Source organism: Austrofundulus limnaeus, unplaced genomic scaffold, assembly GCF_001266775.1.
Source record: "Austrofundulus limnaeus strain Quisiro unplaced genomic scaffold, Austrofundulus_limnaeus-1.0 Scaffold110, whole genome shotgun sequence".
Lineage (NCBI taxonomy): Eukaryota > Metazoa > Chordata > Actinopteri > Cyprinodontiformes > Rivulidae > Austrofundulus > Austrofundulus limnaeus.
Genome location: NW_013952512.1, coordinates 408,234 through 421,160, shown reverse-complemented (window position 1 = coordinate 421,160; position 12,927 = coordinate 408,234). Strand labels below are relative to the sequence as shown.

Below are 12,927 nucleotides of genomic sequence, written 5' to 3'. Positions count from 1 at the left end.
ATAGGCTGAGTCATTAGTACCTTCTCCTCTCTGTCAACACTCTCTGGTTTCATTTAAAAGAGTCAATCATCAGATATTGTCCAAGATTAACCTTCAGCGTGGATGTAGCTCGCTAGCAGCCTCGCACTGATGACCTGTCCATGTCATCATTTACCCAGAAGGCTTTGCATGTAAATAAAATGGCCCCATCCGTGTAATATATTTTTAAAATTTAGTTTAAAAATTATAAAAACTAAACAGCCTACAGTTTTTTTGCAGTCGTTATTTCACAGTTAAACATATGTTCATCAAATAAAGTCTAATGTTACAACTAATCAGGGATCGCTTTAAAAAAATCTAAATGCTTGCTGTTAATTCTGTTCTTGTGCCTTGTTGCTGGGGTTTATTTTGGTCCTCGTGTCAACCGCGTGTGTGCAGTGGAGATAAACCCATTTATCATTCCAATTTAATAGGCCCACGCTACCACTTAAGCGACTACTGTATTTTGCTCACTCTAAGAGACACAATTTCATACCCGTGGTTGTTTACTCCCCCTACACATTCCGCATTCCATTGTTGTTCTGCTCATGCAAGTCAGATGAAGGCCATGCTTCATTCTGTCAACAACACAGAGCGAACGAGAGACTGGCTTTCATTCATAATAGTGAAGTGGGTTGTTGTGGGGGGGCGGCAGGGACGCCTCGTCAGGAAGGAGATGTCATGTTACCCAGTAATGACTATGTTGGTTAGAGAGCATCTCTGACAACACCAGAGGGCCAGTAATTACAACCAATTCCCAACGAAAACCACGTCAAAGACTTAGCACTCCTCTTACAAATGCGGTTGTCAGCGAAGCAGGCTGCCGCTGAGGTGACAGCCATGTGTTGACAATCCTGAAGAGCGTGCCTTTGTACCATTAGCAAATGCAATTTGCGGGTCATTGTGTTAGCACGCAAATTGACCTTTTGAATAACTGGATTTGTTCAAAAACTATTCAGCCATTCATATGGCACAGCCCCCAAAATTGAGCTCCATCTTTTCAACAGGCATGCTTATTTTTTTCTCCATTTTGCATCATACAAACCTCAGAAAATGGCTTTTGTTCACCGCTACATTCATCTCGCCTCCACATTTCCTCATACTTTTTCTTTTTTTCTTTTTTTTTCTTGGCAGGCACATGCAGGGGTGCTCTCTTCCTCCCCAGGCTCCGGCTCCTCCAGTGGGCTATGTGTCAAGCACAATGGTTTCCGATCTGGAGACTGACTTGCCTGATGAAGAGGACGAGGAGGACGACGAGGAGGAGGATGAGGGCTACGGAGCCAGGCATCCCCGCGGTATCGAGCACACACCAGGGTCCAGCATGGACAACCTGGACAGCTCTTTAACAGGTGGGCTCCAACTTCATGTGTTTTTTTCTGATATCTTTAATGTGTTTTCCAATGAAAGTGTCGATGTTATTGATATATTTAATGGGGCAAAACATCCCCAAGACCATTTGTTGTTACAGCTTGTTTTACAGCAAACAACTGATTTTCTACTTGTTCTTATGTGATCTTTTTTCAATTAACTTACCAAGTGTAGATCAGTAAAAAATTTTAAGCCCTTTTGGCAGATTGTTGGAAATTATAATTGTCAAATCGATGAAAGAGATAAGAAAGTCAATGAATTTTAAACAGGATAGTGAGAGGAAAAAATGAAAAGAAAGAAGAGAAGGTAGGTGAGCATGAGAGAACCACTTTGATTTAACGGGCGCAGAACTCCATACCCAGCACCCCCCATAGCTTCCCAAAGAGATTTGAAATAAATTTCATGTGGAGCATATTCCATTCCAGATCAGGGGCACCATTTCCATTTTTACAACTCACTGAAAACTTTTATGACCGTCTGCTGGGGGAGGGGGTGACATATGAAGGGCACGACACTACGACAGCAGAGCTGCTTCTGGCCTGCTGTTCTCATTCAGCCTGAGCGTCGCCATTCATTGACAGTTTAAAAGATAAAACTCAAGTGGTGTTTTAAAAAAAGGAATATGTGACGTTTAGTTCAGAATCTTGTGGATAAATAGCTTGGACAATGTTCATTTGTGACTGCATTTATTCCAAGATTTTTGACCAAAAAAAAACCAATCATATTTACCATATGTATTCAAGTATAATACGTAAAATTAAATCCATAAAATCATCCACAAAGTTGGGCGTAGTACCATAAATAAAAGTATTCCTGCACCTTAGTAATGATAACGAACTAATGACATTAGCGTGTGACCGAGCCGCTGATGGAACAACAACAAACACATGTTCTTCTGTAATGGCGGCCGTCTACCGGTGTACCGAAAAAGTTTGTATCCCTGAAAAAAGTTTCCCCACCAGAGGGGGCGCTCGTGAATAGGAAGTAATCTGCTTTTGCCCCAGAAGATGGTCCAAATCTCATGTGAAGTCTCTGACTTTTGTTTTGGTGCATCCTGGTGGACTATGTGTAAAATGCCAGAATTCCTATGATGCTGCTACAGCTGATGTATATTTGTGTTGTCAAAACACCTTTTAGTACATATGTTGTTAAAACAAAATCAACAGTCCAATGATCATTTTACTGATATGTATAAAGACTGCAAAGGCTGAAAAATCTTAAGTCTGCATGAAATTGGAGGTAGTTTGAGGATTAAATTTTTTATGCTTTTTAAGCTCAAAAAAGTGGGGGTGTACATGAGATCGTGTTATACACGAATAAATACTAAGCTTTGTGTGAGTGGAAAAATCACACTGCTGAAAAAAAGAGGATTTCATCCAGGTATTCAAGCATGAGAATAATGAGACTAACAGTGCTGCTGGTGGTTTTACCCTTACAGTAGCACCACTTATTGTAGGTGTCACTTATATGATGGGACCGTGGTTTTGGCAGGGACTTACCCTACTGTTGATGTGTTTGGACAAATTTAAAACAGCAACTAGGCTCACATCTACAGCATCTTTCCCTCTTCTGTTTTGCTATGAAGAAGGCATTATTTCTCATCTCTCCACAAGTCTGTTTTTCAACTAATGGTTTGGCAGCATAAACACAGTCCCAGCTCCAGAGTTAGCAACAGGAAGAGAGGAAAGATAGGGAATAAAACAGAGATTATTTTTGTGTGTGTAAGTGGCCACCATTCAAAGCTTATAAAAATATGGGAAGGTGGGAGTGAGAGTCCTGTCAAGTGCAGCTTGATAGATTTGTCTTAGTTATAATAATATGGAAATAGATCTGTTTTTATATTGTTCCACCAAGACCAGTAAATCAAACATCACTGCTGACGCTTCAGAAATTATTTGCTTTCTCCTCGGGGGCCATTTTTTTCCTAACCAGCAGATTGTCTGAACAGAATGTTCAATTCATTCATTGTTCATTCATTGTTCCGAGCTCATGCAACCAATCTTTAGCTGATCAATGTAAGTCCCCTCGTTGTGGTGGGTATTGCAGAACTGTTACCTTCTTAAGCCAAAGAGATAAAAGCATTACTTGATATTAACATGGATTTCTTCAGGTCATGTGATGTAGAGTTGTTAAAAATGGTGAGGCTATGTTGTGGGTGATTATGCTCCCATAAAACCTTGTCAGGTTTGTGAGGAGCAGAGTCACTCTCTTGACTTCAGGTAGAGGCAGCTGCTCATCAGGGGGAATCATTTTCCTACTGAGCGACATGCAGGTTATGGTTTCCGTCTGTGTAAATCAGTTTTAGTAGCAATGGGGATCCAACCCAGGTTTTACTGTCCCCCAGCAATCTTGTGTTTATTGGCCTTTCTCTTTCAGTGCATGGACCATGAAAGGTTTCGGTTAATGGTTTCAGAGAACATGATTTTACCCCTTGCTCTGTTCTAAATATGACCAAATGAAAACCATGCCATAAACACTTGGGTTTGGAGCCCCAGAAAGAGTTTAATTTCAGTAGCAAAAAAAAGAGAAATGAATGAAAGTCTTATCAAATTACACAAAAAGTACTGTTTGATCGGACCGTTGTTTCAGAAAATAGAAGAGCTCCAGAGGTTCTCCTGCAGAAAGTGGAGGTTAGCACAGCTGAAAAGTCATTCTGTGATGTGATTTGCTGAGGCAGTGTTCCTTCGCCGAGCCAGAGGACTTGGAAGCTCCTGTGCTTTGGCTGGCACTGCCAATACTTCATTATCTGCACTATTCTTTGTGGGAGGATTGGACCCACAGGAATTTCTGTCAGTCTTTCTTAGAGAAAAACTCCTAAAAAAAGAAATTCAAAGAAAATAGAGAGGGGAAAATGGAGAACTCCGAGTAGTTACTGCCTTGGATTTCAGTTAGAGCGGTAGAAATGGGTTGTGTCAGGAGATGCACAACCTTTTGCAAGCCTCAACTGAACTCTCTAATAATCAGAGAGAATTTTCCTGCAATAGAAGTGGAAAGCTGTTGCAACTTCGGCTGTTGAAGGTGCAATTCCCTGGAGTCACTTTCAGTGAGCTAGTAACCATCTCTTTGAGATGCAGTCTCACAGATGGGGGGGGAGTTGGAAAACTTTGAGGGGAATTTCCCAGCGTGTCTGGATACATAAACCACAGCCATAATTTTCTGCCCAATTTCAAAAGTGTTACATATCATTGCAAAGAGAAATACCATCCTAGGGAGCAAAATATGTGGAAGTTTTATACGAATTGTACATTTAAATATCAGTCTAATGCCGTTCAACTTAGAATTGTTTCACTTTTTGTACCACACTGACCTTTTCAATAAATCAAAATGGTAACTATTGTCCCTCTTGCTTACTTGGCCACCTTTACCCTCACACTTCTTCATTTCTCTGTTATGCCAGTCTGTTCAATCACATCACGTTGTATGAGGGAGAGATCGAGTGTGTGAGCTGAGCACTTGGGTTTATGCCACTTAAGCGAAGTCTGCCAAACCAGTCCCACTGAAAGCTGTCACATTAGCCGACTGTTCCCTCCGTCTTTGCTTGCCAAAGTGGCATATTTTTATTGGAAGGCTAATATTTTTATATTTAAAGCGCTGGCCCAGCTTTTTATGTGTAGGAAAATATCAAAGTACCAAAAATCACAGAAGCACATAGACCAAGAGTTACATATCTCACATGATATATGTGGTTTATTTACAATGTCAGAAACTCAGTTATGTTTTTATGGAATAAACATCAACACAAATAAATCTTTCTTTCAAATTCAAAGATAATCATTAAAAACACATTGAATAAAAAAAGAATATAGGTTTGTTTATCAATCTTTAAAAATGTTACATTTCTTTTAAACAGTGGCAGCTGTTAATTTTTAAACGTGAATATAAACAACTCTGCATACCACCAGGTGTTCATCCAGTACTCTGTTTTGTGCAGTGTCACCTGAGGCGGTTCTAGATCTCTTCACAGGTGCTCGCATTGTTCTCTGTCAAAAGAAGAGCAAAATCAGTTGATGACAGCCCTGCTGTTCCACAGTGTACACTCCTTTGCGTGTCTCTCTGTGAGAGTAGGTGTGTAGTAAACTAAGGTGTTTTTGTAATGAATGGGGAAAAAAGACGTGCCAAAACAGGACTGCACCATAAACGATTGATAAAAGGATAAAAAATGCCTGCCACAAATACAAAGTTATTTAAATGTAGGGCTTATAATCTAAGTTTTTTCATTTTTATACATATTTACACATGTATGGAACTACACCAGATTATGGCAAAAAGGAATTCACACTATATCTGAACATATTCTCAACACCCTTTGCTGTAACTTACGGTATTTCACAGGCTCCATGGTGAATGGGTGGGGCTCGGCCTCGGAGGATGAACGTAATTTTTCCAGCCATAGGTCCAGTCTGGGCAGTTCTTCCGATGGCTCCATCTTTACCCACTGCAGCTTTGCCCAGGCCCTGGTGGCCGCTGCTGACAAAGCGGGCTACCGCCTCGAGGGTACTAGCCTCAGCAAGAGAGGTTGGTGTGCAGAGACCGGATACCCACTGCTGCTCAGTGGCGGATGATTTTCTACACTCTGCTCTAATTATTCCCATTGATATTTCCCCAATCATCCTATCTGGTTCTTCCTGCTGCTCTTGAACACTTCGCACTGGTTGTGCATGGAGCTTGCTCTTAAAGCCTACACTTTGGGTGTACTTTTGTGCTTTCCATAAACTGAGGATTTCTCATCAGCTTTTCTGGTTCTTATATTTGACTTTGTAGGCTGGATGAGCATGACCTTGGTCCTGCTTGGTGTTCCTTTTATCTAAAGCTTGTTTTTCTCCTGTGATGAAAGCCTTTGTTTGCAGATCTTGATTGATAATCTTTATCTTTCCTGATGGCAGTCTCGACTTCACCGTCTGGGTGTGGGCTCCTTTATGTCTTTGTTAACCAGATGCTTGTGGTCTTGCATCCCTCCTGCAGGTAAGGGCTTGTCCCACAGGCCCAGGCCCAGCAGTCCATTTTCAACAGATGGCAGCACAGTCGGCACACACAGCCTGGGCCACCAGAGGGCCACCAGGCCCACACGCAAACCACGAAGTCAGGGCACAACACCCCACCGGAGAGATGCTGGTGCAGATGGTGAGATAAAAAAACACTTTTCTAATAGTTTGGCAAAGTTTTCTCAAACATTTACTCTTGTAAAAGAATACTGAAAAAAAGATAAAACATAAAATAATTTCCTCTTCAGCTTCTACAATAATAAGTTTAGAATGTCATGTGCATTCATACGATTGGCCATTGGTTTTCTTGGCACAGACCTACCTCCTCCCCCTGAGCCCCCTCCCTGTCAGGGGCAGGGTCGCATCCAAGGGGCTCGCAGTGTAAACAGCATGGTACCACCCACAGACAGAAAGGCTTCTTCTCTAGAGCGCACGCCTTTGTCGGGGCCCCTGTGTGGGCTGGAGGACATGAAAAGCTCCATGGACAGACAGATGCGCCCGTCTCTGGAACATCATCGCCAGGCTCAAGACAGGCTGGGCTCCATGGACCGAGCGGATGATGGACGCAGGGGACCCAAATCAGGTACGGATGCATCCGAAACTGTAAGAGTGCTGAGTGACGACTTCCATCAGCAATATAAAAACTTTATGCATTCTATGATTAACATGCTCCGTCAAACCGTGATCATTTTAATGTTCTGCCTTAATATATTAGGCTGTTACTGTGTTTTCTTTTTATCTTAATTTAATGTGTGTATTCCCAAGAACTCGCCTAATGGAGATTTAGTAATACTTGTAGTTAATAATATGATATAACTGCAGTTATTTATGTTTTTTGTTAGAAAACCCACAGCAAGGTCAAGGTGGATAAATCTGTTTGCATGACAGAGATTTATCCGACCGGACGGAGTTACAGAAAACAAATCCTCTAGTTTGCCACTCCAATCAAGAGTGATATTTCAATTTTTTTTCTTCAATAAAATTATATATTTGAATTTAAAAAAATAAAGAAATCAAACAAAGACATGGAGGTGTGGCAGCTGCTGCGCTTTGGTGGCGTCACATTTTGTCTCTTAAGTTCTTGTGTTGAACTGAGCTTTCTGTTTCAAGACTGGGCTCCCATGAACAGATTGCACCGTCTGCCACTTGCACTGGTTTCCAGAATCCCCCCATCAGCCCTCCCTCAACTTCCCTCTTGCCCCTGTAACTGTTGCCAGTGTCGGCCTGCTCAGATCCAAATGAGGCAGGAGGCCTCAGCCACTGATATGGACTCTGATGTCTTCAGATTTTTTTTTTTCCTTCACACAAACAGCAGCTACTCTACCGTCCCCCCCCCCCATCTGTGTGTGTCTGGTGTTTTGTGCATACTCGTGTGTGATCGTTAGCACTCCCCATTCTGTGCTGCCTGGTATCTCTGTGCCAGGGCTTTCTCAGACGGTTTCTCTGAGACGGTGAGACAAAGACAGGTGGCAAAATCTGCGTCTTTACAAAAAACCCTGCGGGTGAGTTTCCACGTGTCATGGCCCTGAGTGATGCACCGGAGAACCAGAGAGGTCAGGACAGGTTCTATTACAGTCATTAGTGAAGCAGTGGGAAGCAGTTTGATGAGATTTTGTGTCTTGATGGAGGCTGCTGAGGGTCAATGTTATGTGGCCCTGCAGCGGGGGGCTGCCACAGCAACCAGTGGACCCTCTGTTGTTGTATTTACCCCCCATCATAAGGCTGGTCACTAGAAGGCCCTGTGTGAGGCTTAAACGTCTCTCTGAAGTGGCCACTCTGCAGATGTCCAGAAGAAGGGTGGTCTTTATCTCAGTGCGTCGTATGTTAGATGTGTCACAGTAATGTCACATGTCAACGAAGATCTCTGTGCTTGTTTGCTTTTAGAGGATGGATGCCTGCCATACAACAAACCTTCTTTCCCCTCACCTGGGGGCCACAGCTCCTCCGGCACCACCTCCTCCAAGGGCTCAACGGGGCCTCGGAAAACTGACGGTCCACGGCAGCCACAGCAGTGGACTGCTACTGAGCATGCTGAATTCTTGGGGGCCAACGGACAAGGACAGTACACAGGAGAGTTATGTGAGTGACTAAGTGTTTTGATCTTTACGGTGCTGTTTTATGACCTACGGCACAATAAAGAAGGTCGTGTTTTCTAGTCTAGCAATTATGATCATAAAAGCACTATTTATTGCCATCCATTCTCCCTGTACTTGTGTGGACATTAAGTGAGTTGTGCGAGTTTTCCAGCATATAATGATTTTTTTAAAATAAAATTAGCATTTAGTGTAAACTGCGTTATGAACACCGCAACAGACCATTTTGTAGTTAGAAATGTGCATGTGCATAGAGAAGCCTAGCTTTTCCGTGTCACAGATCAACTGGATAAAAGCTGAGGTTGCGATATGAAAACGCTATTAGAACTTTGCAAACTCAATAAGCTCAAAAAACATGTTTGGATGTTATGAAAAATCACATCTATGATTCTAAAAATAAAGTTTAACACAAAATAGTTAAGAGCAAACACGTCAGTTCTGTATAACGGCGTAAATTTACCTGTTGAATTTGCACAATTAAAATAGCATTTTCATAGCAACCTCAGCATTTTCCGATAAACGTGAGGTCGGCCCGAATCGTGCATTCGTGATCATTTCTAACTAGAAAATGGTCTATTAGTGGGATTTATGAGTTTTTGGCTGATATTTTTAGTTTTTTTAAGCATTTGGCATGGCTTTCTAAAACTAAATGAAGAAAAATGATCAAACGCTTCTTTCCAAGACTGTTTACTGACCTGTTTATTCTCTTCTTTATTCTGTTCAGAGTGATCTGCCTGGGGTGTAATCTGGAGGCTGCCCCTCTTGGTGGGGCGATGAACTTTGTCCATACCTGTGTGTTTTCAAAGGGAAGGTGTCCAGCAGAAGGAACCACAGAGACAAACGGTGTCACAGAACTGTAAATGTGATGTAAAGACACAGACATACTGTACATCTCACTGTTTTTGTCCTCGAGAAAATATTTTCCACTTCCTACCTTACTGTAATTTTCTTTTTGTTAGAAAAAGGCAAGTAAAAATAAAATAAAACATCTGTATGAGGAAATAAAAAAAATAACATTTTCTTGTACCAACCCTTCCAGAAAAAGGGATTTTTTTTGTTTCCTGTAAATATTTTCTTTGACTTATTGTTGCATTGCTATGCAAACCTTATTGAGTTTGAGCTTTTTATTTCCATATACAGGAACAATTGCGTTTTATCTGGTTATTTGTATTATATGTGAATTGAGTGGCTCTTGTGCCATAAAATAATTGTTTTATAATCCATTGTTTGTTGATAGTTACCATTAATTAATTAATTGTTATTATCATTATTAATAATTATTGTTTTTTGCACTGCAATTTTTGGTGATAAGCACAAAAACAAAGCTCCTGCTGACATGAAGAACCGGACAAATATGTGAAGAGGAGTTTCTGTACTGTAAAGTAAAGAGAAGAAAAATATATTCTAGTGTACAGAGAGATATTAAAGAGTAATGCTTTTCTCACAGACAGCAACAAAGAAGGCACCCAATTCTGCAGTCCAGACGAATTGGGTGGCAGACACGCAAGTCCCAAGGGTGTGATGGGGTGATTTGAGGCCGACTGATGGAAAAAAAAGAGATTCTGTCCCAATTTAATGTCCCACAGTAGTTTATCCGAATCGTGTAGCCGAGGGTTTTAAAATGTATCAATTCTTTTAAATTAGTTTCGCTGCCTAATAAAGTTTTACAACACAGAGTTTTTGCTCTTTTTAGGTAACTAGAATGAAGACAGAGTTGATTCTTACATCAGGTCAGAGCACTCGTAGGCAAATTGAAGAACTTCAGGGCTTTGTTGTAAAAATGACACAATTATTATAATTAGTTGCAATAATTCTTCCTAACATTAAATAAATGAATAAATCAGTGGAGCATATGAAGATGTTTACATTTTTATTGTAATTTTTTTTGTTTATTTTTTAATATTTTTGCTTTTTAAAGCACTTATCGTTTCTGACTGATACATTAGATATGGCAGCATAGTGTCAGAAAAAAAAAACATGCCTACTTGTTGGGTTGATTCTTTTGAAATATGAGCTTTTTTTTCAATCAGACGTTGGGTGAAAAACGTTGGTGCCTCTGTTATTAAAACGCTACTTTCTGCACAGTCTCGTCTCAGAAACTTACAAATAAAAGGGTGTGTATGACTTGCCATGTGGCTTTGAGTGAGAAAGATAACAGAAAAAAAAAAGAAAAAGCTTTGAGTCAATGAGTCCACTGCCTCCATGTCTACAACCACAGTGTGGAGCGAAACACTTTCTATCTGCCTGACTGCCACAAAACGCTCGTCTCATCTGCCGCTTTCGACTTCACGGCCTCTGATTCCGTATTTTTTATCTTCTCCAACAATGTTCCTTTTTTTTAAATGCAAAGCTTCTTTCTTTGTATGCCTTTTATGGACTTCAAGACGCTGCTTACAAAAAATGTTTTCAATTGTAATGTTCAGGATTTTTTGTGGTTTAATGACTGTTTTTTGTCTTTTTTTGTACTGCTAATGTTGATAGAGGTGGGAAACTAAAGGCCATCAAATGTTAATGTACTGTTGTCGTCATGCCATCATCTCTTTTTAATTTTATTTTTTATTTTTTATTTACCATCTACCCAGTGGCCAGTGTTCTGGAAATGAGGTGCAGAGAGTATCTCAGGTTATTTTGCATTCTGGTGGTGTTTATGTATGTGTATAAATGTGTATATATCCATACACATCTCCACTTGTCATTCCTTTTTTCATTGGTAAAAAAAAATCCCTCTCACGTTGGATTCTGTCGACCTCCCCCTTATTTTATTCTTTTTTTTTCTGCTGTGGATTTTGATTCTCAATATGTGCTGGTTTATCCACCTTAAGACAAGATGTCAGTAAAAGAACATACCAAATTAAGATTGATATTTCTAATGTCTAATGCGTTTTAAGTGTCTCTTTAATACTCATTGTTTTTTCTTTGAAACCACAGTGTCGTTTTGTATTTATTAAAATGATAATAAAGGTATATTGTGAAATATGCATAAAGATTTGTGAGATATAAAATGTGTTCTTTTATGTTTCTTGTAAACTTTGGTGTCAGAGCCAAGCAGCGAGGCCATAAAGGAGGCGATCGGCTCACAGGTGCCGGGGTCAGTCGTCATCTGAGTCACTCTTTGTCTTGCATGTTCACCACACTGCTCTTCTCATGTCAAAACAAAAGAAACTTTTCAACACAAGGAGTTTAAAAAAACAGTCAAATTGCTTGTCAAGACAATAGAGAAAATGCCTCTTTGGAAGGATGAAAGTGCTTTACCTCTTCCGTTCATTTTCTCAGTATTGTTGGTTCTTTGTAGCCTATCTGTGTGTTTCCCTTTTGCTATAAAAGAGGATTAAAAATGACAAAAAAAGAAAATTGTTGGGTGAAGTCTTTTCTGTATAGTATGGGATGGGCTAACGCCTCAGTCCGATGCCATTTCTACATTACATTGGCTCTTTTTTTTCCCCTCCCCTCTGTACAACACCTTCTGTATTCACTTGCATGTCCTTCTTCACGAAGAGAGTGAATCAAGAAATAAACTTTTAGGGTTTCATTTTCTTTGACCTGTAAAATAAACCCATGCTCTTTTATTTCCTTGTACCTGGATCAATATCAAATAAAATATTTTTGAAAAATGGAAAATGACTTAAATGGTTTGCTTGTTAAAAAGTTTGTCCAAAAAATAAATAAAAACTGCTACTTTTCTTGTTGCTGCTTCAACAGACCGTCTCTGCTTCTGACTGAGCAACATTTGTGTTTTTATCTGCGAGTGCACATGCAGTTTGTGTTTCGCTCGCTGTGGGTGTCTGAAAGGGTTTCCTGCTAAGCTACGCATTTCATGTCAAACCAATCCTTACCTTCATCCTTCTAGAGGAGCAGCTTCAAACACAAATCCAAATCTCTCCATTCACTGAGGCTGGTGGCTTAAATATGCTCAGGGTTTCTAACACAGACCTCAAACTAAAAGAACATGTGAACCAAGTGACACAAAACTGGATGTTTAAAACCAGAAGCAGCTGTTTTATCGTTGAAATACAAGTTTAAACAAACATTAAGTGTGTTCATTAAAACACACATTAATGCACACATTAACATGTATTTGTACTGAATAAAATTCAGATTTTTTGTTATATATAAATAGTGCTTAATTTAAAAAAAAATAAGACATTTGCATAAACCAGGTAAAGGAAATAAGATTGATTTTAAATGTTTAAACTATTAATTGTTTGGAAAATGGTTGTTATTGGGGTACTTTTATTTTGAAACACATTTTGGATGGCTAATAGTAGCTTCAATAAAGGAATGAACGACATTAGGTACCCTCATTTGTGTTTGTTTTTTTTCTTGGTTTAGTTTTTATGAAACGCAGTACTCAGATGCACAGATATGCTGATGACATCCAGCTCTTTCTTTATACACCCAACTCTCCCACACACCCAATATCTCTGTCGGTGTTGATTAATGTTTTCATTTCTGTCAAAGAAATTAAA

The 12,927-nt window shown here is 40.0% G+C and overlaps 1 protein-coding gene across 8 annotated transcripts in view; it reads left to right on the top strand.

Annotated features, from left to right (window-relative positions):
* The window catches only part of robo2 (roundabout, axon guidance receptor, homolog 2 (Drosophila)), a 282,117-nt gene extending 270,038 nt beyond the window's left edge, over nt 1-12,079 (top strand). For 6 of the 8 annotated variants that reach the window (XM_014014119.1, XM_014014115.1, XM_014014118.1 and 3 more), the window contains 5 exons: nt 1,153-1,367; nt 6,349-6,507; nt 6,685-6,951; nt 8,253-8,447; nt 9,186-12,079. In XM_014014119.1, the coding sequence (XP_013869573.1) occupies nt 1,153-1,367; nt 6,349-6,507; nt 6,685-6,951; nt 8,253-8,447; nt 9,186-9,187 (838 nt within the window). In that variant the 3' untranslated portion in view covers nt 9,188-12,079. Of the gene's footprint in view, nt 1-1,152; nt 1,368-5,718; nt 6,325-6,348; nt 6,508-6,684; nt 6,952-8,252; nt 8,448-9,185 lie in introns of those variants that run through there. The other 2 variants (XM_014014120.1, XM_014014122.1) reach the window with 2 other exon arrangements.
* Nucleotides 12,080-12,927: the final 848 nt, after the last annotated feature.